This window comes from Contarinia nasturtii, unplaced genomic scaffold (genome assembly GCF_009176525.2).
Source record: "Contarinia nasturtii isolate CC-2019 unplaced genomic scaffold, AAFC_CNas_1.1 Cnas_scaffold_1964, whole genome shotgun sequence".
NCBI classification, from domain to species: Eukaryota; Metazoa; Arthropoda; class Insecta; order Diptera; family Cecidomyiidae; genus Contarinia; species Contarinia nasturtii.
The window spans coordinates 1454214-1479751 of NW_022199294.1; the positions used below are offsets into that span (position 1 = coordinate 1454214).

At 34.3% G+C, this 25538-nt stretch overlaps 3 protein-coding genes across 5 annotated transcripts in view; 2 read left to right on the forward strand and 1 right to left on the reverse strand.

The window, feature by feature from the left end:
- Positions 1-25538, reverse strand: part of LOC116347548 — a 244078-nt gene that overhangs the window by 151850 nt on the left and 66690 nt on the right. For all 3 annotated transcript variants that reach the window (XM_031778169.1, XM_031778170.1, XM_031778168.1), the window contains exon 2: positions 8031-8189. The gene's annotated coding sequence lies outside the window, so the exon portion shown is untranslated. The remainder of the gene's footprint in view (positions 1-8030; positions 8190-25538) is intronic.
- Positions 11500-12364, forward strand: LOC116347520 (trypsin 3A1-like). Its single transcript, XM_031778115.1, has 2 exons — positions 11500-12000; positions 12071-12364. Exons 1-2 carry the CDS (start codon positions 11719-11721, stop codon positions 12362-12364), a joined length of 576 nt encoding a protein of 191 aa, XP_031633975.1. The 5' UTR covers positions 11500-11718.
- Positions 24601-25538, forward strand: part of LOC116347549 (lactosylceramide 4-alpha-galactosyltransferase-like) — a 2460-nt gene continuing 1522 nt past the window's right edge. Inside the window, exons 1-2 of the mRNA XM_031778171.1 lie at positions 24601-25189; positions 25257-25488. Coding sequence (XP_031634031.1) covers positions 24771-25189; positions 25257-25488 — 651 coding nt within the window. The 5' untranslated portion in view covers positions 24601-24770. The remainder of the gene's footprint in view (positions 25190-25256; positions 25489-25538) is intronic.

The window sequence follows — 25538 nt, forward strand, 5'->3', positions numbered from 1 at the left end:
TTCGTTTTTCCCGTGTGACTCGCTTACTACTGTTTTACAAGTAAAGACAATGTTTGCAGGAAAAACATACACGATCTTCAAATGAAAAGCATGCTTCAGAAATCATGTCGCATCGATTTTTTGCTCACTCAGTTTGTTCATCAACGATGAATGCTTTATGTTGCATGTAGACATTGGAGCAACAAAAAAAAAGAGATATAGAGAGAGTAAAACGAATGACGACATTTGAAAAATGGTTCGTTCGAATATCTATTAAGACTGTGTGGTGAGAAATAGAATCGGCTCAATGATATAGTGCATGCGACACGGACAACACACAGCATGTTACAACTTTGTATAATAAATTGATGTGTAGTTTCTTGGTTCGTGTTCTTCTTGTTCTGTTGACATTTTGGTACATTCTATTTAGGACACAACACGAGCATGTACATGAAAAGACGAAAATCGTCAATTTGCCGTTTGGTAAAGAAGAGCGAGAGAGGGAGTGAAAGCGCACACGTGAGAACGACAATAAGTGCCACAGTGAGAGCAAATGAAACAGATAAAAAATTGCAATAAATTCATTTTTAAAGCTAAGCATGCATCGTAAAATGCATCATTTTTTTCGATTAACCAGTTTATGGTGCCATTTTGATGTGAAAGACGAGGCGAATCACAGGGTACAAACCACAAAAATGTACAATATTTACTTCATCCATACATCATGTGAGAGCTAATAGTTCGTTACCTTTCAATTTTATGGGGCAACATTCAAGCGAAAAACAAACGGTAAACAATTACGGCCGTGCCATTGTTCGGCACTGTATTCGCCGCATACCAAAATATACCACAATAGATAAAGAGCAAAAATAAAATAATCTATTATCATTATCACAGTTGACATCACACATTTATTACCTCAGCAAGTGAACGGAGAAATGTCAGTGCGAACAAAAAGAAATTCACATTTCATGCTGTTCAATGGCAATCAGCCAAGCGCGTTGATCGTATTTATGAACATGTTTTGATTTCGGTAAAAGTCAACGAATTTTTAATGTTTTGCAATTTTGTCGTCATTTTTATACATTTTCACTCTTTATGCTCATTCTTTCTTTCGTTTTCAAACTCAGTCAGTGTACACAAATAAATAGAGCGCTGTCATACCTAGATCATTGTTGGTGTTGTGTGTTTAGCACGCAAACGTCGACATCTATGCTGGCATCCACAAAAGTATCTGAACGCAGATGAAAGAGAACAAAACAACAACAACAACATCATATTTCCATTTTTCATTATATTTAATGGCAGACATAACGTAATGACATTTGCATCATTGCATCAAACTTGCATTACTCTCGTTTGCTCCACACTTTCTCTCTCTCTCTCTCTCTCTCTCTCCCACTTTGAGATGCAAACACTAATAAATGGTTTCGCTGGTGATGTTGTTTGTGTTGCTGTTGGCCGGATTTGCAACTGTTCTTTTGCCTTCATGTTCATAACTTGTATCAATGATTTGTGCACTGCGTGAACAGCGGCACCAATACCTGTACCACGACAAAACATAAGCCATTAAAAATGAATGTGCGCACACTGAAATCCATTAAAAACTCAGGAACTAGAAGAAATTGTGATGAAAAAAAGGTAAAACTATATGTGTGGATAAAGGCAGTACAGCAACAACATTAAATAGCATTTTTGTTAACCTCGTGGCGGGCAGATGCGCTAGCTCAATTTCGCTCACATTCGTTCGCCCAGTGTCAATGTAATAAAAGCCATGGCAATTTTATAATCATATGTGTGTGTGTTGTTTTGCTTTGCATCGCTTTGTTGCCAGGACATCACGCTGGCTGGATTATATTGACGGTGTGTGAGCGTCTCTATGTGTCTAGTGAACGTAAGTAGAAAAATGTGGTGCAGTTTATGTTTGTCGTAATCATTTATTTTTTCACGCGTTTACGTGTAACTCTTGTATATATCACTTCCGTTGTTTAGAGTCAACAAAAATGGAGACATATTTTCCATGGCATGCGTGCATTTTTGTTTAGAGACCATTTTCCATTTAGATTTTTCACATTTTTTTCTCTTTAAACCCAGAATCAGGTCAGATTTCATCATTCGACGTCATCGTTGCATTTTTTTGCAAGATTTTCTCCCTATTTTCTGAATTGAATGTTTCACCTTTCGTTCCAACACTATATGGCATCTCCATACTATTCTCAATTGAATTTATGTGATGCAACACAACTTGGAAAGTGGAAGGCAATCCATTCATCTTGCGCGACTTGCATTTTATGGGGTTTTATTTGCATCGTTGATATTTCCATGCCACGGGCAAATGTGTGTGTGTATATTTATTTGCTCCGTCAGGTGAACCGTGCGAAGCAATTGGAAGTGTAAAATGGTGTTGAAAGACAGATACAGGATAGTTCATCTGACTGTAGCATATATACCGCTTTTGGCCCAAGAGTATAAAAAACGTATAATTCCAATTACATCAAAATGACAGGTATATCAAATAATCACATGGAAATGTGCACTGCATTTGCATTGGTTGCAAAAATGGATGAAGCATAATCCAATAGTGAAAAAAAAGTAAATCTGATATTTTACTGACGCTGAATTCCAATTGGACAGGAATTACAGCAATGGATTCGAACATCGTAAAAAACACATTCGCATAGTGGTATTGCGGCGAGAATGAAATCAACCATAGGATTAAGCAAGCGGTGATGAATACAGAATAAAAAAAAACCTATTTGTTTCAATCAAACGATGTCGTTCTGCGATGAACACTTTGAAACCCAAAGAAATAGAGGAAAAAATATCATCAAAAACTTTATTTTTAAATAGCAGATCATCCCCATTGATTCCGGAGTGAAAAAAGTGCATAGAACGAATCGCAAGCAATGGTGGTGATATTGTGGCTAATTTTTTGGCGTAAAATAAATCGACTTTTTCCCTGGAAATCTTACCGTGGCAAGTGAACATGGTTTTATAATCATGTTACCAATCCAGACAACGTCGCAGAGATTTTTTTTCTGAATAAATGCGACAAAGGCTTTTTTATCGTACTTTTTCCGAATTATCGAGAGAAAAAAAAATTGAAAATACACGGTATATAATCAATACATGCATGTAGGTGGCCAAATCCACACCCCGAAACCCCATTGACAACAAATAAAATAAAACATCAAGTGTGAGAGAACTTTATATAGATAGAGCAAGAACTTTTGATTTGTATTTGGCATAAATCACACATCACACGCATACTTACAAATTGTGTGACATGAATGAACGGCGAGACGTCTCCATAAACAAACAAGCTTCAGATTTAATCTTCAGGACATCGACATGCATGAGTCTATAATTCCGATATAGACGCAATTTGGGCTTTATTTTTATGTATCACTTTCTGTCAATAGATTTTTTTGGTGGTGCACATCAATTTGGTGGGAGTTATTTGGTGTGATTGTTCGTACTCAGTGTCTCACACAGTAAGCGGCCATACTGGTCGAACTTGAATGTCGTCTAGAGATTACATCAGCATCATTCGCCACCGTTAATGGTCTGCATTTGACAAAGGTGTCGTAATGAATATATTTTCACGTAAATTTGATACCAGTATAAAAGTGTTCAACGGTCGCTATGCGTTCGATTTATTTTCAAAGCCTTTTCATAAGCTCTAATGCGTCTTTATGGAATTTGCACACGTTCGTGTTCATTGCTGTGTAAAAGATCTGGCGACGGTGTGTGGTGTGCGGTGTGTGGCTGTATGTATGCATACGTTCTTTTTGTTCTCTTTTACTCGTTTTAAAACGGGACGAAAAAGGGAAGAAAATTGAAAAAAGAAATCTGCATACTAATCAACACGTACGCAAAATCCCATTTTGCAATTTTCATTTCATCACATGCCAAACGTGAAATTGTACATTTCAAAGTTTAAATCGGGGAAATTTTTTCACACGAATTATGTATATTATTTTTATAAGAGAGGAATATATGCTTTTTGTCGGTTTTTGTTTATCAATTCACGTACGAGCGTGTGTCGATCGGCTTATGAATGTTTTCATATTTTCGCTTTGCTTCAATTACTTATTTTATTGGCGATGCGTTTGTTTGATATGTGTTCACTGCGTAATCATATAGATTTATGCGAACGTTGATAGCAAAATTGCGAGTTTCTCATGAGATATTCAATTTTAGATAGGTAAAATGCTACATCCAAATGGAATTTTATGCTTTCCAATGAGAGCACAGTTCAAATATTGACTTTGGTGGTAACCGCATTAGGCTAACACAACATTCGCACAATTTTCATCATGCTTTGATTAAATGAATAAATTTCCGGCGATGTGTGTATGCAACAACACCGGCAAACAAGTGCGAACGAACATCACCAAAGTCGCCTATAGCCGCCATAATTCAATTAGGACATTTTGAAGATTGAACCAACGAAACATGAAGAATTACGTGAAATTACATTTTTTTTTCCTTCCTCACTCGGCAACAGCTTTTTTACGTCTTTGCACTTGAAGAGAGAGCGAGAGTGGTGCGTGTCTCGTTGAGTTATTATGTAAGTAATGTGCGACATAAGCCGGAGTGTGTTGCGGTTTGAATTGTGTTTATTTAGGAATAAATATGTTCCAGTTTATCCCATGGATTGTGACATGAATCCATTGCTCGGCGATTTACACGAAAGAAAGAAGACATTGTTTGCCAAATATGACATGTCACTAGTACAATTCCATTTCATGATATTCTCACAGAACGACCCATTTTTTTGCCGCCATTCTTTCAACACCAATCTATTTCCATTCTCAAGCAAATACACTTCCTGTGAATAAACACACACACAACTAAAGAAAACGGAAAAAGAGAAGAGAAAAGTAAAATATGTTGTTTTTTTTTTCGGTGAAATAAGCAAAAAGAATTGAATTTCATGTCATTTACATTCAACGTGCATACAAAACTATTTTTGCTGATCTGCTTGTCTTTTTCCTCCTTTCTCTAGATTTGTCTTCGTACTTTGTGTGCTGTTCATTCATTCCGTAGACAGTTGAAGAACAACACATCAACATTGGATGATGTTTCAAAAGAAAAATGGCAACCTCCATCCAATTTCCATCATATACTTACTTCTTCTATCATTGAGTAACTTGCTGTCTCGTTCGTTTTTCTTGAACGCGCACACTGCTGACACCGTCATCAAATAAAGAATGAAATGATGGGAAAATAAAGTTTTCTCCGGCGTTGAGTAAAGCCACTGAAACATTGAAACTTTTTTTTCTCTTCAAGCGAATTGAAATAGCTTGAGTCGTAAGTGAAAAGAGACACAAGCAAACACACATATGCACATAAAGCGAACGAAGCGAAAAAAAAGTAAACGAAGAAATCTCAACAAAGCCGACAGCTGATGGAGATGAACTAGAAAACGACATACGATAAGAATGAATGTTATTTTCTTATGTATATTTTGGTAGATGTTGTTGGTGCTTTGAATGAAGTAGCATTTGCAAAGATTGAGTAAGTTCAGGTTTAGTTGTGAATAGGACACCTATTCTTTTGTCAATGTATAAGTTTCAAATTCCCTTTTTTACCTCACTGCGCTTGAATTTGCCACTCCTCTTTCGCTTTTTTTAACATTTTTGCATGACATTACGATGACAAAGTCCCGTCTTTTGTTTTTACTTCGTTTTTTTTTCGGATTGGTATTTACATCTGCATGCGAATGGATTTGATTTCGATTTTTGAATCGAGCGGATCGTTAGTTTAAGCTATTTAGTTCGATACTCGAACGGGTAATCTGGCACATGAATTGGAATCGATGTTGTCAGTTTGCAGTTTTGTTTGGCTTAAAGTCATTTAGAAGTAAATTGATAGGTTTTCCACCATCTTGATGTCTGTTCTCCTTTTTCATCATTTCGCATATAGAGTCTATGTTATTTTGCTGCTGAATGGCACCAAAGATGTATTACAATTCGAAATTGAAACGAGAATATAATTTGATTTTCATAAGAACCAAAATCAGGTTAATGTCATTATTACATTGTATACGTCGAACATTCGAAAAACACGTGAACATTCATTTTGTCTCCGGTTGTTGTGCTGTTTTTAAATCTGAATGCACAGATTTTCTCATGTTATTCTCCGATTTTCACTTGTCTTTGATGATTGGGTGCTATCATTTGTCTTTGATGTTAATGCCTTGAGATTCGTGCAACACAAACAGCATATTCGATGTGCGGTTTTTCGCCTTCAAAATGAATTATTCAGAGTCAGGAAATTCGAATACATTTTTTTTTCCTTTTTCCTGGTCCTCAGACAACATGAAATTGAGTTGCTATGTGGCTTGCAAATCAAAAGAGCATCCAATTTGCTTTCGCATGACAATATTGTAATGACATCGATTTCTCATTACAGCATCAATGGTTTCTCCCTCCCCGCATTAAATTGCTTTTCAATATTTTGACTTCGTTGGGTTAGTAACAGTGTTTCAGATGTTTGGCAAATTGTCAAAAGCCATTCGCATAAATGTTCATCGTTCAACTATTCTGTATTCGAGTCTGCTCTGATTATGATATATCGATAAAAACGATTACACTACAATCGAGACTCATGCAGCTGACATCATCGAACACGAAGTCGAATTGCTTGAATGTATATGGAAAAAATGTCAATAAATAAAATCACACACACACATATCACCCGATTTGGAAAGCCGAGAGCAGCAAAAAAGTGTTTATCGAGCATACAGATATCTCGAATCAATGTTTCAATTAGTGATGTTTATATCGATATATCAATTTGCAAATGGACATTCCCATTTAATCGGGTGCAAAGCTTTCGTTCAGCAAACCAATATATAATGCCAATATGGGGCCAATAACGATGAGCATTCCATTCAATCGAATGCTTTGATTCCGATAAGCATGTATGGCAGAGTGTCTAGCATGATGCTGATTTTGTGATTAAGAAAAAAATGTCTTGACATACTGCTGATTCAACGAATCCCCTCATGATTGTTGTTGTCAAATTTGAATGTGAAAACTTCAGAAATGGTTTGTGTTTTGGGAAAAATATTGGTTTTCAATATATGAAATATTTGAACGAAACATGGGCCAATCATCAAAATGCAAAAACAGGAAGAAAACTGTATGTGCTCAAACGCCCACGAGAAATTCTTAAACATGTTCAGTTTTGCGGAATGTTATTAAAAAACTGAATACCGAATCTTTGGTCTTTTATATGGAGATACAATTTATCCGCAGGAGTCACTTAATTGTCAAATCGTTCGAGTGCGCCCAAAGTATATTCAAGCATTCACAGTTGGTGTGCTCTTGAATAACAAACACGAACACAAAAAAAGTGAAGAATTCATTGTAGGAGGAAATTGAATTTCTATTTAGTATTTCGTCGACCCAACAATTTCCGTAGTCTATTCATTGTCCGAAAACGCGTGTCCGGACTGCTCAATTTTCGTGCTTTTTTTCTTCTTCACTCGATTGCTATTCTAATAAAGGAACAAAAAAAAGCGAGATTGAAACGCTCAACCATGTTGACTAAGTAGCATAAAAGAGACGCTGTTGAATTCATCCACTTAAATTTGGCCAACAATTTTTCACGTTTCATATTGGGATTTTCGAATTATGTTGAATAGATTCTTTGCCATTTTATTTTTGCCTCATTTCCAATCTTTTATCACACCATCAACCGAAAGCACTTCCCGCTAAGATATTATAGAAAAATTGTGCATCATCAAACACAGATATCTAGAGCCTGGTGTTGTTTTCATCGACGAAATATTACATTTCTATTCATAGGGCTCCTTAAAGTATCCAAAGCTAAATTATTATTTTTCACCCTTCTGCTTTAGATGAGATATAAGCAAATGATATGGTTCGGTTCGGTACAAATGATGCTGACGTCGATTTGAGTCGACAATGAGATTTTTTGCTCTTGCAAACGATAAACAGCAAATTGAATACAATTCTCCTTAATTCACAGAATTTCTCTATTGAATACGAATCTTCAATAATCTTTATGCAACTTACCTTCGGAACGGGTTTAGGCTCTGACGTCAATATTCGGTATTCAGGTAAGAGTGTCGGTGATATTTTTTTGTTTTCTTTTTCGTGTCGATTAACTAGAGTATACGAATCGTTTGTATGCTGACCATTTCACCAAAGGGTAGCAAACCGGCAGTTCGAAATCTGAAATTAAAGTAAACAATCGAAAAACTATTTATCGAAATGTGCAAACAAACGGATGAAAAATTGAATAGACATGAACATTCAAATTTGATCGGTCAGTCAACCGGAAACTGGTGCTTGTTTCGTTTATCTTTTAAATTTTCTTTTTTGTACACCTATCGGGACATTGAAAACTCTTTTTTTTTCTATATTATTGTTCAGTTCAAAAATGTTATTGATTTGGATAAATTATTTAAAAAGAATGAGAATTGTTTGGTAAAAGATCATCGTAATGTATGAACATGTTCTATATCGGTAATGTGCGAGCAAAATTTTCCAGGGGAGGGGGCTGTTTTTAAAATTTTCTTCAAAAAACCCTAGGAAATCGGGAAGAATTTCGTTTTGGACGAAAATTCCTAGCAAATCGGAAGAATTTTGAAGTGAGAGGGAAGGTAAATCCCCCCTCTCCCCCTCCCCTTCGCACATTACTGTCTATATATAAACCAATAAAAGAAATTCCTCGAGCAGTCTTCAGAATTTCTGATTTGAATATGACGGTATGTATTCTTTTGATAAAAAAAAGTATTTCAAGGTTTGAATGGAAAAAAGGGGAAGAAAGAATCGAGAGAACGAACATTCAGTTGCATGTGATGCCATTAACCGTGTTTGCCTCGAGTGAATCACAAACATTTCCTTTTACGAATCATCTGAAACGGGCGTTGATAATGTGTGTGTGTGTTGTTCACTTTAAGCTTCGCTAAGCTCATCTCGAACAGATCGAAACTCAATCCAATATATGAAGCGAAGAAATGAATTGCTCAACGGAATCGAATTTTTACTTTAACTAGTAAAATGTTATCAACATGTTATTTACTTGTATTCGCTTTTTTATGAGCATTATAATGTTGATTCGATAACTTTTCTAGTTTGTTCAATGAAATTGTATTTTGATGAAGCACTTTGGCATGTGAAGTAGGTAATAAGTTCTAAGCATACCTTTGGATCGATATGCCCGAATGAATAAATCGTTGTGGCAATGCTGTCCTCTCGGCCATTGTTTACGTATACAATTCTCGTTTACAGAAAAATCGTCAATTTAGCCATTTCGTTTGAATTCATAACAACGAAATGACCATTGTTTCATCAGATGATCGATTTTTCGATTCAGGATAGCTGAATCAACAATAAAAAACTGATGCGTAGTTTTACTACCGCCGTTTTGATTTACACCTACAGCGAAATTGAACAGCAGTGAATGGAAGTCGTGTGCAAAGATAATTTCGGCCACATTGATTTGATCGAATGATTCGGTTGGCAAACGTGCATCATCTGTAACATTCAATTTTAGCCTCTTCATATTATTTATTGGCTCCGGCATGGGCATTTGACCCATTGTTTATATTCAGACCGGTTTTTGGAAGCGTCTATTTTTGGCAATAAATTTATATGTTTCGTGCTCTTTTAGCAAACCAACATCCATTTTTTGTTCTTCACTGTTCAATGGAATACATTGGCATCATCAAATGATTTGATACAAGTTCACACGTAATTTATGATTTATTTGGGTTTTTTTCTTCGCTCATCAAACTTACGATAAAAATTCACTACACGCGCCCATTTTATTTTCTTCTTTTTTCGATACCGACACCGGTCAGCGTTTCTTGTTGCTTTAATCGCTCTCTCTTTCTTCCTCATTCTCGGTTTCATCATTAAATTGTATTCCACCATTTAAGTATAACTTTTGAAATAAAACAGAGCAATAATAAAATTCGTTCAAGTGTGAGTGAGGTTTTCTTATTATTGGTACAATCAATTGAAATAAATTCAAGCGAGAAAGAAAGAGAGTACACTAAGCAGTTCGATGTTTCAAATACTCATACTATAACCATTAAATGAACACTTTAAATCGATTATGGGCAATTGAATTCTCCATTCGATGCTATACTAGCCACATGAAAAATGGATTTGCTCAGTTTCATATCAATATTTTATTTTTATTTTTTCTTCTTCATTTTCTTGCTCGTTTCCGTTTTTTCATCAAAACTTTTAAACAAATCGAAAAAAAATATGAAGAAAGAAATTTCATGCTCATATAAAAAATTCAATCCCATTTCAACCACATTCAATTGATACATTTACGATGTTTATTTCATTTTATTCGCTTCTCTCCCTCTCTCACTCTCTACCGCTCCATTACTTAACAATTTAGAATGACACACAAACACATTTAGATGTTATGTTCATATATGCAAGTCGTTTAGTTTTTCATTTTTCGTCTCTGGAATAAATATAAAAAAAGTATACGATACAATGTAACGATCAATGAAATATGCTTTCAAGATTTATGGTATTCGCTTTTGGCAGTAATCAGAAAAACCGTCTCATTCTCAGCAGAGAACTTGAGATTATGGTTGCGATGACGTTTTGAAAGTTTGACGATTATTTCATTTGGATAATCGACATATAGATATAATGCCAGTAGTCAATTCTATTTCGTTTTAAACGATTTACATCAACAAAGAATAACCATATTGGGGTGGGTGTGGGACATTTATAAAAAAATATCGAAATAGTATGGGAGCTAAATGTCAATGTCAACACAAAGCAATTTTATTCATCGCACTATATTGCTATACATTTTGAACATTAACGACTATTTTATAGTATTTTCGTTACTTTTTATAGCGCTTCTGTGTAAAATAATACAGTTGTTGAAAAAATGATTTATTTTCTTGAAATGTTATCAATTAAATGTTTTGAGAGGTATACAGTGAGTGCTTTGGTGGGGCGATTGTAATTAGAAATCAATTTTCTTACTTCCTCTTGTTTTCTATTATTCATGGTTCATCATAAAACACAATTATACTTAGTTCAGGAACTACATATGCGTTAGTTCACCATATGTCATACCGTATGACTCATTCGTATTACGTGTAGGTAAATACAATGTGTATTTTTAGTAATACTATTCATTTAGAGTATTTTGATCTTAAAATGTTTAACTTAATGATCTTAATGTTTAACTAACCCTATTTTCAAAAAAACAATTCTGATGAAAAAAAAATTCCGAGATTTTTTCCTTTCAAACATTTTTCTAAAGTTTAAAAAAAAAAACCGGTCGTGTATGCATGTAATCAATAGATCCCCACTAGTTTATAATCGTTACATCAACATTTGATTTGGTTTCACCAAATGTTTATGCCTTAAATTGAAATAATCAATATCTTATCTTTCATTCTCTGTTATCTAATTTGTAGCACGTTGTAAATCGTACCATTTCCAATCATTACGCACAAATTTTCGCACGTTATTTTGATCCATGATTGTTTATTCGGTGTGTTTAGTAGAATCAATATTATTCGTTCAAAGTTTGCTTCAAACCTACAATGATGTTGTTAAAATTAATTATTCTTCTAATTTGTGCCAGTTCAATGGGTCATTTAATTACAATAAAATCGAATGTTCCCGTTCCATCGAATAAATTTTTATTCACAGCATCAATATCATTTCAATCGGAGCATATTTGTAGCGGTGTTATCTTGAACAAACGATGGATTGTAAGTTCTGCGTTGTGTGTAGCAAAATACTTCAAGTGCGCTATGGATCACATAATCGTAGTTGTAGTGAAATAATGAACGATGACATCGAAAAAGTCATTGTTCATCCTCGTTTCGAATGGAAAAAAAGTCAATTAAATAATATTGCGTTGATAAAAGTCAACAGTGATATTGAATTCATTCCGACCGTTGTTCAAGCAGCAATTTTACCAATGAAAGAAATCGCTGACGGTGATATGGTGCACGCCGTTGGATGGGAAAAAATCGATGAATCGGTTTGTTGAATCGCTATTTTCTTTTTTTCATTTTACATTCTCTATATTTGGTTTTCGTTTTGTTTTGAAGAATCAATCGGACACGCCCGAAATTTTAAAATATCATCAAACAAATGTGAGTGAGTTTGAATCATGTGGGAGATATTTGCCACATCTCGACAATTTCGAAGCGAAAGATCAAATCCTTTGCACATGTGCAACGACTGATGATACATTTCCAGAATTGGATAATGGCAGCGCATTGATTTCGAGCGATAAAGATGAATTGATTGGCATTGCAGCATGGCGAAATGGTGAACATCCGAATGTTTATGTCAAAATACGAACATTACTACCTTGGATTAGATCAGTTATTTTTGAGTAGTGCAGTTGTGTCTTATCAAAAAATAAACAATTATTTATCAAGTGTTCATCTTCATGAAGTCAGAAACGAATAATTTTAATCAGTGATTTTCTGTTTGTTCAGTTGTTTACTATTGATTTTTGTATTAAAAAGGAAAATTATTGGTAAATAAAAAGTGAGATAAGAGAGTTCTGGAAAGAAATTGAATTTATTTGTTATCTGTGAATTTAATCAACTCGAGTGAAAAGAATTATAAGTCATTTATGTCTGTTGACTCAGCTTACGACTAAGCGAATGTATTCAAAGAAAATTTGATCTTCGCCATAAAATAAACTTGAAGTGAAATGAACGTACATTGAAATGGGTTCGGAAAGGAAATGCATTTCGATAAATATTCATGTAAATATGACGAATGCGAGCATCAAAGTCATCGACATTATTTCCGTGTCTCGGTCATTTTCCTAGAAATCGTTTACCAACGGATTATATGCATTGCAATAAAATCAAAGTCAATCGTTAAAAGTCATACGATGTCATTACACGCTTAACAAGAATTTTAATCACAGAACATGTATGATTTTATGTAAAACATGTGTTATTATACACTCATATATGAATATCTGAATGCTCTGGCCAAGCACCCGTTGAAAATGGAGCGTAAAGAGCGTATTTTTTTATATGTCGCAATTGCACATAATTTGATTGTTCCTTTTCTCTTCGAACGTAAATTTCCGAATGATGATGTGAACTGGGACACTTTTCATCCGAATATATTCGCTCGTCGATTCCAATAAGACATAGAAAAAAAAAATGTATATCGTATTTCTTTTTTTTTAGGCGCTATACGTGTGTCCATACACATTTGTATGTATGTTTAGTTCGTTAATTTTCTTTTATTTTTATGATTTTTTATATGTGCGTGGCATTTTGTTGTAAGGGCCAAATGGAAAAATTCATCATGTAATGAGGCAATATTCATAAAAACGCGTCAGCGCGCACATATACACACACATTACATTCATCGAAGCGTACACATTTTATCCGGCAATTCCAAATTCATTTCATTTTTGGTTTTATTGTAGGCGCTTTTTTCGGTACGATTTTATGATATTTCACATTACACCACGTGGTTATATAGGAAAAGGACATACACTGTCGAATATGTGATGACGAATTTGATTCACATAAATTGTGTGCGGCTGTTTGGTGGTTGAATGCATACTATGAATCGACCCAAATGGAAACTAAACTAATTGGATCGAATTCAGTCGAATTTCAAATATTGTAAATGGGCTAAATTTGCACAACTTAATTGACGTTTGTTTCTTACATGTGTTGAAAGCATTTTATATATGTCAAATATTAAAGATTCATGCAAGAGTTTTCGTTTATTTAATAAACGAGCGAATGACTTTGCAACGATTCTTCGAATGTTCAACGTTTCGTTGAGTGTTTCATGTAATCGCATTTCAGACGCTTGGTGTAGCGTGTGTTTGTCTAATTTACGGAATCCCGCATATCCTGTAAATCGAAAGCAGTGAATTTCGCAAAACAGTTACATGTTCAATGTTCGTTCGTGATATACACTTGTATGCATAATTTATATGGGAAAAACGGTACCCAGTTTGGATAATGATTTATTTACATTTGACTAATTAATATTGTCAAAACATCAACTCTCTCGCGCCTCTTCCCCCTTTTTCGGTGACATTTGTTATTAAATCACATACAAAACCATGGTGTGGGTTAAATCATTTTAAAAATTTATCTGGATTTTGTTGTTAATTTAAACACATTGTATTTCAATCGATCATGTTCTACTGCCATTTGCAAAGAACGTGTTGCATTTCGACTTCTATTATTACTCACAGTCTGTGAGCTATATTTAATGCTCTAATTTTATCCGAAATTACTATTCGTGTGGTTTTCGCCTTTCCTATTCAATTGGACTTTTTGTCGTATTTCAATTGCAGCCATGCAATCAAACACAATTAACAGCAATTTTACGATATTTCGAAGCAGTTTTTGTCGATTGTTTTTTTTTTCTTTTTCACTGCTCTGTTGCACTGCAAGATTAAATTGTGTAAGTAAATCGAATGCTTTCTTTTTCTCCGGCCATACTGAGATCAACATGATTCGTGACTAGATTAAATTATCAAAAGGCAAACGCTTATCGAGCACTGACGCTCTCTTTATTTTTCAGCTTTGGTTTGCTGACTGTAATAGCTCAACTTAATATCAAAGGATGGTAATTACACACCACAAATGCTTCGCGTACATTCGTATCCCATAACGGGAACATACAAACCAGAGGATACAAGCAATTCATTTCTCATGTTGTATATGTGCGATAGTGGTTAGTGCTTGAGGGTGAAATTCATGGTTGGAAATAGTTTGGCCGGTCAAAGCAATAAAACAATAAAAGCGATCCACTAAGGCGGATGGTTCCGAAATGAAAAAAAAAAAGATTCGCTGATAATAGCCTCACGCCAATGGTTTCGGACTCAATGCAAATTACCATTGCGCTTCTATCACAATGCCCACTCACCCATATACACCCATAAGCGCACACCCATACACACTAACGCGCGCGCACACACACACACTTACGAATGGAACGTGGAAGTTTTACAAATGTTGGTGCGGATTTTGTGGCCCAACCGTATAGTGAAATGTACACAGATGTAATGAATATTGGATTTAGGGAAATGTAATTGAATAAATTGCCAGATTAAAATGCCATCGATTCTATTTGAGCGTGTATTTTAGCGTGTGCGGACATTGGGCCGCAACTATGAATCGGTATTGAATGGATCAGATCATTACATTTGATGGTTTGGCGCTTGTTTTTGTTGCTGCTGATTTTATCTGATTTCGGAGAAGTAACCGCATTTATTTGTAGCCACAAATCGAATATCGTTGGAAGCAAATAAAGAGTGACGGGAACGAATATCAAGATTTTTGTGGCAATACATATGTGAATTATTGACTAGAAACAGCGCCACTAAAACACTATTCCGGCGATTGAAACCTTAGTGCAAACAACATAATATGAAATATATCGGCCTAAATGAATAAATGACCACGCATACTCTCGGTCTGCAATATATGCACATGTATATTTGGGTTGATTGAGGAGTTTGCAAAAGCAAAAGCACACAAACTAAGCCCGCCGACGTAATATATGTTTCGTCGATCATATTTTATTTATAAAGATATACCATTTTTCCTGGGCTCACTTTTTTCGACTGTATACGGTCGCTCTCTGATGCTTTTGTTAAGTGTGTGTGTATGTCGTTAATCTACTCTTGCATGTTGTTCGTATGGTGAATTGGTTCTCGCTCTTAAAAGTTGAGTTGAGTGTTTTGTGTTTGAGCTGGCATTTGTTGCCACTTTTCAAAACGAATCAGCTACTTCATCATTTTGCTTCTTTTTTTCTCCGTTCATTGTTAATCCGAAATATCCATTTATTATATGGCATAATGTAGAGTATTAGATGCCTGAAACAGCCACAACCAACAATAATGACCAGAAGTATGGAAAAAAAAATCACCAAGAATCCGGAGTGTTTTTGAATGAAAGCAACGTATAAGACACACACGTAATAACCCGAACGCTTCGTGTTGCCTAAGTCGTTGCGTGAATGTCGTTTGACCTTGTCCATGTGGGTTACATCGTTCATATTGTATCCGACAAGGATGTATCAAATTCATTTGCTTCAACCCATAAACATCTAACACGACCAACAAAAACAAACTAAAAACATTACAATGGACAAACAAAAATTTCTTCACATCGTTCACAATTGTTGTTGGACGCTTTTTTTCGCTCGGCCACATTCCTGTTGTTATGATAAATCAGAAGTCATTTGTCATATGAACCGAAAACGTCCAACAACTGAACAAAAAGTACTCCAAACATATTTCACGCACATTTTCATTTACAAAATATACGCAAACGAATTTAATCAACAAATAATGGCAAAAAATAATAATAATATATAAATGTAATCTGATAAATATGACAGATAGTTCATTATACCATATTGCCAACCATAAAATGATTGAGAGATAATTTGTTCCACAACATTTGTTCGCATATTCTAAGCCTTTTTTTCGTGATAACTTAACTTTTGGCAAACGAAAAAAAATGGTTTGCATTTTAAACGATAGCAAATCAAATTCAGCTGCGAGTTTCAAAATATATTATATTGTAAATCATATTGACGCCTCTAAGTGGCTCCCATAAATATGTTTTTGATTATTATCAGCGCAAAAACGGTGACTCACATCACAATGCCCACACCTCATCGGAAAATATATGCCAACAGCTGCAATGCATTGAATATGAAGTGAAATAACGATTAGGAGTTATTATTCATTCCAAAATGGAAATGGATAGATGCTCTCGCCATTCTGCATCTATTATCGCATCACGCTGAACGAGAGATAGATAGAGAGAGTGTGGGTGTGCGGGAGTGAGAGCTAAGAATATCATTTGCATATAATTTGCATTTGTAATTATGAAATGTGCGCGGTGTAACTTTATGTTTGATATCCTATTCCAAGATTGCCGTATCTATTATCCAAATAAAGTCAAGCTGTCTTCATTTGATAGCCTGTCACAACAACATTACAATCTATCTAATTAAAATGTGAGGCGTGAGCGCATTGGAAAAAATGGCGCGTTTTTCTCGCTCGTGTATTCGTTAAAACTGATCCGCAAAAATTTGGCCCAAAATGAAATTATTAATATTCAGCGGATGCAAATTTCAATTTTCAATTGTCGCGCATAATTTTGATAGCCGTCACGAAAGCAAATTCAACATTACCGCACTCTTATCGACTCACTCACATTTCACTAAACTTTCATTTCGGACGGTGTTTTTTATGCATTTAAAATGGTTATTAAAACCCGGAAAAATGTTCTTTAAAATTGCAAAAAAAGCACATTTCATTTCGCAAGAGCATTGTTTACGATTTTTTCTGCTTGAAAGATTTGATTCATTCGTTTCAACAGAAGAAAAAAAAATCGGAAGAAAATTTAAAAACACATTAATATACATTTTGTATATAAGAATTATTACACTTTTTGGTTTCTTTGTTTTGGCTTCCACTAAATTACGTCAATGTTTTTTAATGACATTTAATAAATAAGTTTTTCGTTATAGTTGAGCGCTTCAACACACACACACACACACGCTCGCATCATTTCGAATCGATGTATAATAAAATGTGTACGGTTCAATGCGTCAGTTGTGTCATCAATACCGTTCTTTTTTTATGACGAAACTATTTACACTGTTGCAAACATTTACCGAAACCAATGGCCTGCATCCTTTCGTTTTCACGTTTGTTTTTTTGGTTTATGTACATAACTATAGTATTTCATCAGGTCATTAAACAGAATGAGAAAGATAGATAGAGCAAGAGAAATGGAGAATGATAAACAACACCACTACGTTATTTCTACGTGTTCAATCGGTGAAATTAAAATGGGAACGTTTTGAAATGCAATGTTATAAAGTCACACAACGTGAAATTGGATTGTTAGAAGAATAGTGACTAGTTATTGGTCGAGAGTCGAGAGAAAGATAGAAAATATGTTTTTTTTTTCGGTTAATCATACGAGCGTGAACGCATTTGGCTGTGTCCATGCCATTCAACTGCTATTATTATTGATGTGCTGAAATGACATTCTTGATTGAACTGTGCAAGCAATCCAGTTGCTTGTTTTTTTATAGTTTTTAGTACAGTTTTTAATTGCAGCTACTCCAACTTAAGTGTCGCGCTAATGGTCATCAAGCGATAAAAAATTTGTTCAAACGGCTGCTGTGACATACTTCTTATCATTGCATAAAGTTATAAAAAAATTTAATATTTATGAGAAAAGAAAGCGACGACTTGAATGACTCGGTAAAATAAGTGAAAGAGGGACAGAGCAGGAAAAAAAATCGAAACGCATTAAATTGAAAATATGGTTGTTCGGTGTTATCGTTCAACTTTGAAATGATTATTGCCCATTCTAAAATCGTTGCAATTGACGACATTGTAAAACGATGACTAACATCAAACCATTCATTTCATGGCATTTTACCAAATAAAACTTATGCCATTCCATTTTTTTAATGACTTTGAATTCGTCATATTGCTGATTGGTATTATCGGATCAACAAACGACTTAATAAAATCGGTTTTTGTCGATAAATTCAAAATCCTTCTGAAATTCTATTGTTATCATTAAGTGCCAAAATGGAATTTTCGTTCGGAAATTCCAAGGAATTTTGTTCAATATCGCTTGCGGTTCCGTTTAACTTTGGCGAATTAAAATTCATCGAATCATCGATAATAAATTCAACATTGCACTCTACGTAATTTACATAATATTGACGCAATTTCGACGAACAAAATTTATAAGAGAAGAAGTATTTTGTCTACTGAAAATCGCCAGAGAATTGAATTTATATCTTGATTTGACATGTAAAAAGCAAATCTACTATGTCAATAAACCAATATCATCGATATACCGCACGAACTCATGGAATAGTTTCATCATAAAAATTGCAATCATCTTCATCTACTTTTTCACTCTTCCATGCGAACTCGTCTCTTCCGATTTCGCATTGATGTTTAAAACGCATGAAAAATATGAAAGTGAAGCCAATCGAGCGGAGAAACATAGTGTACAATTGAGTTTTAAAACCAAAACCACAAAACCAATCTGCTTTTACCAGCTGCTGCTCACAACTCGGAGTAAACTTTTCTTCTTTTTTTCACATTTATTTCCTCAAGTTGACTTTCGTTGCGGTGCAACTAACTATTGCCAGTTAGACTGGATTAGTTTCAATTTGCATAGAATATAACACACAGAGATATAGTCGTTGGCAAATCCCATATCTATTGATGCTGATATCTAATATCGTTAAACCACAGATAGTACAAAAGTGTGCATGCACAAATGTTAGTGAGGCGCCAATAATACAAATCCAAGCTGATGCGGGCGCGAGAGAGAGTTGAAATTATGGTCATTCAATGCGCTCAGTTTATGATTCAGAAATTATATTAAAATATAAATATTAAATTTTAAAATTTATTATGATTTCGTGTGTTGCTCGTGTAAAATGAAAATGAATCGAGCACTTATTCCATTGCGTCGTTGTAAATGTAATGCGGCAAAACATGAATATTTGTATTACAAATATCCAATCAGTTTCATATCAATTATTTTGTGAGTGTTCACTTGATTTCATTTTGGAATGCTTGTAATCTTTGAAGTTTTAACCGCATACATATGCATTTTTGAGTGAAATTGTTCCATTTAAATACGCATTTTCATAGCATTTTATATGACCCAATGCATTTTGTAATGTTGATTCTTGAATTTTCATTTCTCTCGTTGACCGCACATCAAATTTTGCAAGAAAAAACCACAATGTTAATGGTAATACGGTCCACATATACATAATGCTGTGAACTGATATTTTCATTTGGACCATCATCCTTAGCAGTGGCCATCATATTGGAATCCATCGCCAAGTTGAAATTGTTTCCCACAGTAAAATGAACTAATTATAAATTCAATCAAATCATGATGGGCACAAATCCTTGTATGCACAACAAGCAATTTCCATGCAATTAATTGTCTTTAATTTCAGCTTGTATGTTTCCATTTTCGAGCCATTTAAAATGGTGATATATTTTTAATCGCTCTTTGCCTGACCTGTTCATCTCTTTTACCTTTTTTTTACGCTGGAACAACCACATCGTTTTGGATTATTTTCATGTAGGATATTTTGTGTAGGACGAATTTTCAAATGAAAAGTGATTTAAAGATTGGACCAAATCCAGAACATGGCAGGTCGATCGCCTCATTGAATGCATTTTACATAAATGGTAATTTAGCAAATCCCCTCACATTTATTTCGGAAAAGTGGTTAAAACTTATTTTTGGCATCAAATTCAAGTGTGTTATTTTCAAACTTGGAAGTTTGGTGTGTGCGAGAGAGCTCCAATGGAAAACGATTCAACTCTTCCACTTGTTCTTGTGAGGAATGGTATTCATTGCATTTGTTTACTTATTGGCATAGTATGAGAGGTACTCATGCTCATCAATCATCATATTACATTTGAGCCGATAAATGCTCTGAAATTGATTTTGAAACTTATATATATATCCGACATGTCACCGGTAAAAACCAATTAAATAGTCATTAAGCGAGATTCCAATTGAATGAATCTGACAGTAATTACTAGAATCAGTATTACTGATTATTGGCCTCACGAGGATACCAATAAATATTTAATCATTTGATTCGGACGTTACCGTATCTGGAGCAACATAAATAAAAAGAAAACGATTTGAATTTATTCAACTGTAAACTGAAGAGTACATGTAATGGGGTGTATAAACTCACTTTGAATGTCTCCACGCGATACACTTATGGCAACGGCAACTTATAGTTATGCTCATTTGAACTTTTCTCTCAAGGTAAATTAGATCGGAAAAATGTTCACTTCAACCCCAAATATGCGGAATTCATCGATGCTTTTTGACATTTCATCAGTAAACTGATTGGCGCTCGGTATCCCTTGACAATTACGAATTCGTGGAATTATGTGGCTGCACAAAAGCATCGAAAATTGTTGTTCGGCCATGGGCAATTGCGTCAATCGATATAAGCAATGAAAGGTTCTATTTTGACCCGAACAAGTAAAGTTAATTCAAACCACATATCTTTTGTCAATCGTTGTCGCTCTTTTCCTTTCAATAGAAATAATTGTAAACTTCCGACAATATAAAACATTTTCCGAGAACTAATCCAATGTAATGGTTTTCATTCCGTTCTCGACCAGTTGCATTGACCTCCAATTTCGATTTAATTTGTCTTTTTTCTCAAGAAAAAATAAAATGGCAAACACGAGTCGAGACGAGTATATGATATTAAATCAGTGCCATTGACGACGCACAAAGAATATCGACTGATTTTTCTCTTTTTCGCCGCATTGTTCGTTATATTTCAATGAATGCGGCACCATGACAAAGGCAGCTATAAATTGCCATCAATGATATTGTCAAGTACCAGAATTCAAGTTACATTTGTGTTCACCTCACCAAACGTGCTGGAGAGTTCGTGGCGGTTCGTGGTGTCTATGACCACCAACAACGGACGCAATCCAGACACTCTGGATCTAGCGGTCGTTTCCATTGAAATGCTTGAAAACGCAGCATGAATGCAACCAAACAAATTGAATTTGCGCTGTTTCAATGGCCTTTATGAAATTGGTTGCAATTCACTTGATGAACTCAGTTTTATTTCAAAAAGAAAATACCTCTATATATCGTCTGGTTTTCGTTTGCTTTCCTGGCAACAAATCAAAATAAATTATCGTAGTGTCACTTGAGAAATGTAGAATGCAAAATAGGTTCCGTTCTCTTAGTCGATCGATCAATTTGACCAGTTAATTCAACTGTGACGAAAACAGAATGGTTCATCAATTTACTGCGCTGAAGCTATACCTTTTCATTCTTCATATTATTTGAATATTCGAATTGATGGCGGAGAGAAAATTTAAAGTTTTTATTTTTGGTTGATTCGCTTCATTCAATTTATTTGAAGTTCGTTGCACTTCAACAACGTGAAAACGTATAATAAATTAGTCGCACTTTGTTTTGCCACAGCGCAAAAGTGATGATGAAAAGTGCCATTTTTTACAACTCAAAACAAATTGTCCGATTCTGTTGACGTCCGGAAAAGGTCATGAAACATGTTATCATTGCTCTCGGTACCGTATAAAAAAGTGATTCTATTCAACTTTTGTGATAATCATCTAAAGTGTAAGCGAGTAGTAACAACAGTAGATTTCGTGTGCATGGACGTAAATATGCAGAATATTATATCATGAAGACACTTCAAAACATCTGCGTTTGAGTGATGGAATAATAAATAAATGGAAGACGCATTGGTTTGACAAAATGTTGACATCGTATAAATTATGTTCGCCACAGCAGAAGGGGGATGATGAAAAAAAACATTGAACGCACATAAATAAAAGTATGAAAATAAAAGAATCGACATTTCATCACATTTTCATGTCTTCATCAATATTCGTATTACTTTTTTCTCTCTGTTACGTTTCTTCCTGAACGCCCAAATTGAATGTATTTTCGTATTGCGTGTATGCGTGTGTGGTTACTTTTTCTCGACACAAGTATGATTGATGCTTTGCATCGTGCATGGATACGATAAAAATCAATCAAAAGCCAATAAATATATTTGATGGTATTTTCCCAAAAACATTCCACATTCGATAATTCATTGAATTTTATACTTTGTATTTGTTTATTTTATAGTTTGCAAACATTCTCTTCGCATCAAGATTAATTTCGAGCCATGCTATTTCCAAACATGCCATAACTTAAATTGTTTTGGGCTCTTGAATGTGTATATGTTTAGTTATTTCTGTAAGGAACGAATCAAAATTTACCTGATTCAAAGTAACTGATCTTCAATAAAATGCGAAGTTTTTTAAATTTTACTTTTAAACCAATCAATTACAGACATTGTATATTCGATGAAAATGCGTATCCCTTTAAATATTTCTCGTGTTTTTGATGTTGGTAATTCTATTGATGTAATTCTTTGTGAAAAAATGATTTGCCGAAGGATAAATCATATTGATTTAATCGAAAATATGACGATAATTAAAGAAATTTCAAAGCACCAGACAACTTTGTAAAAAAAACTCCGTGTTTAAAGTAATTAATCGGCAGGTAATTCCAAATATGATTATTTATGTAAAAACCTTGAACATTAACTCAACCGTTTCTATCGACATTCGTTTTCTTAAAACAGAATGCTTTGATGAATTTTGATCGGAAAATTTTCGAGACATACTCAGCCAATAGTCTTTTGAATTGATGAAACAGAATTATTTATCAAGCGCTTGCAGTGTACATCGAAAGGAGTAAAGGGATATACTGAATTTTTTAAATAAAAGTTTTGTGTGTGTTTGAAATGGATATATGTTTGCTAGCGGAATTAGTCATTTGCCAATTGGTCGGAAAACCATTTTTATGTCGCGTTCTTCTGATTAAAAATCGCATTTCAAATGTCAGATAGTTAGGAAATGTACCGCTGAGAAAACATGAATTAATTACTATTTAAGACAATATTGACCAAACCAGAGAGTAGAAAACGCTGCCGCTATAGTAATACTATATTAACAGCGCCTATAAATAGTTACTATCTGTACACATTTCGATTGTGTGACTACATCAATTTTTGCGAACTCCAATGTGAACAATGGTAACTCTTTGTATGTAGATTTTAAATACAAAGAGTCGCATTGTTCACATTAGAGTTCGCAAAAATTGTTGTAGTCACACAATCGAAATGTGTACAAATAGTAACTATTTATAGGCATTGTTAATATAGTATTACTATAGCGGTAGTGTTTTCTACTCTCTGATTATATTTATCGAATTTAAATATGTCTGTTTCAGACAATATAAAGAGATATTTTCAGCCAGATGAATCAGCTCAGCCAGATATTGTCAGGAGCTGAAATGGAGTTAATACAATAAAAGTGATTGTTATAGTGATTGTAGCAATGAAAGTGTAATTATAACCATAACAATCACTCCTATTGTTTTCACTCGATTTCAGCTCCTGACGATATCTGGCTGAGCTTATTCATCTGGCTGAAAATATCTCATTATAATGTCTGGTCTGTTTCGTTATAATTTCACCTTATCTTTGTTCTGGAGTGTTCATGATTCGCAAGGTCTTTTAGATCTCAGAACTCATTAACAATATTTGTTTCAAACAAAAAACACTTTGCTTTTTGCATAATTAATTTAAGATTAAGCAACTGGCATTTTCCGGAATGAAATCAACCATAGCTTGGAACATGTTCCATCCATAGTCTGGCTAATGTATTTATTCAAAATACTGAAACAGCTGTTTCGACCTCTACACTAATTAACGTATGAAAATCATATGAAATGTTTTGCCTGTTTTTTTTTTAAACACACACTTATAAGGTGTTTAGTTTTGTGTCAAACCAAATGATTTATATGTTTGCATATAAATGTTTATTTTTTGTAGATATGAGTGCAAAATATTTACGAAAAAAACTGCATATATCACGATTTGCATAATACTTCATCGGAAAAGCATTATCGTACGTGGAGTCGATATTATGTGAACTTAAAACAATTGTTTAAATGCACAGTTTGTAGTAGAAAGTTGTGGTTAGTGTCAATTTTAACGATGTGCAATATAAACCAAAATCTGAGCGTAACTTGACATTCGCAACTCGAATCCATTTAGTTGACAAGCAGTTATCGATTAAGTCTAATGTATTTCTTACTTATCAAAACTGTTCTAAATTCTTCAAAGTGATTGAATTAAAATTAGTGAAAAAAAATGGTTCGACTAGACGCATTTGGTCGAATTCGATTTATGAGTGTAATTTTATTGTTTATTCTGTTGTGTGTTTTTATCGTGCAAAATTTGCCGCAATCAGAAAATGACATTCAATCAACGAAATCTCTGGTCGTAGCAGATGAAAAATTGATGAAACCAATCGAAATTGAGGAGAATATTGAGAAGGGGAAAAAGTCCACGAAATTAACAGCATCAGAAAAATTATTGAAACCAATTAAAATTGACAAGAAGATTGAAAAAGGAAAAAAGTGCTTTCAAACGCCAAAAGATTTTCATGTGGATGACATCGAATTTTTTGCCGATATTTTAAATGCAGAAATACAGCCAAATCCAGAACGATCGATATTTTTTCATGAGACATCGTGTTTCAAAAATGAAATGATTAATATGACCGCAAGGTATTGTATTCACTTTATAATCCCATTGCGATGAAAATTCGTAAACAAGTGTTGGTTTAACTTTAAGGCAAGCTTGTGCTGTTGAATCTGCTGCAAAGTTGAATCCAAATCGAACAATTTTCATTTTATTTGCATCACCAACCGGTTTCACCACCAATCAATCAGAGATGCCGATCACCGAAGCTTTGAAGTCATATCCAAATATTCATTTCCGAAATGTCGACTTTGAAACGTATAGTGCCGGAACACCGGTGGAAGATTTTCATCATAGTGGAAAACTGTTTCGTTCATCGTATTTGGTGCAACTCCTACTTACATTTGACTTTTTGACAAAAGCTCTACTACTGGC

Coding starts and splice junctions, on each gene's coding strand:
- LOC116347520 (XM_031778115.1), top strand. CDS start 11,719: ATGGATTGTAAGTTCTGCGTTGTGTGTAGCAAAATACTTCAAGTGCGC. Junction 12,001..12,070: donor GGGAAAAAATCGATGAATCG/GTTTGTTGAATC, acceptor TTTGTTTTGAAG/AATCAATCGGACACGCCCGA.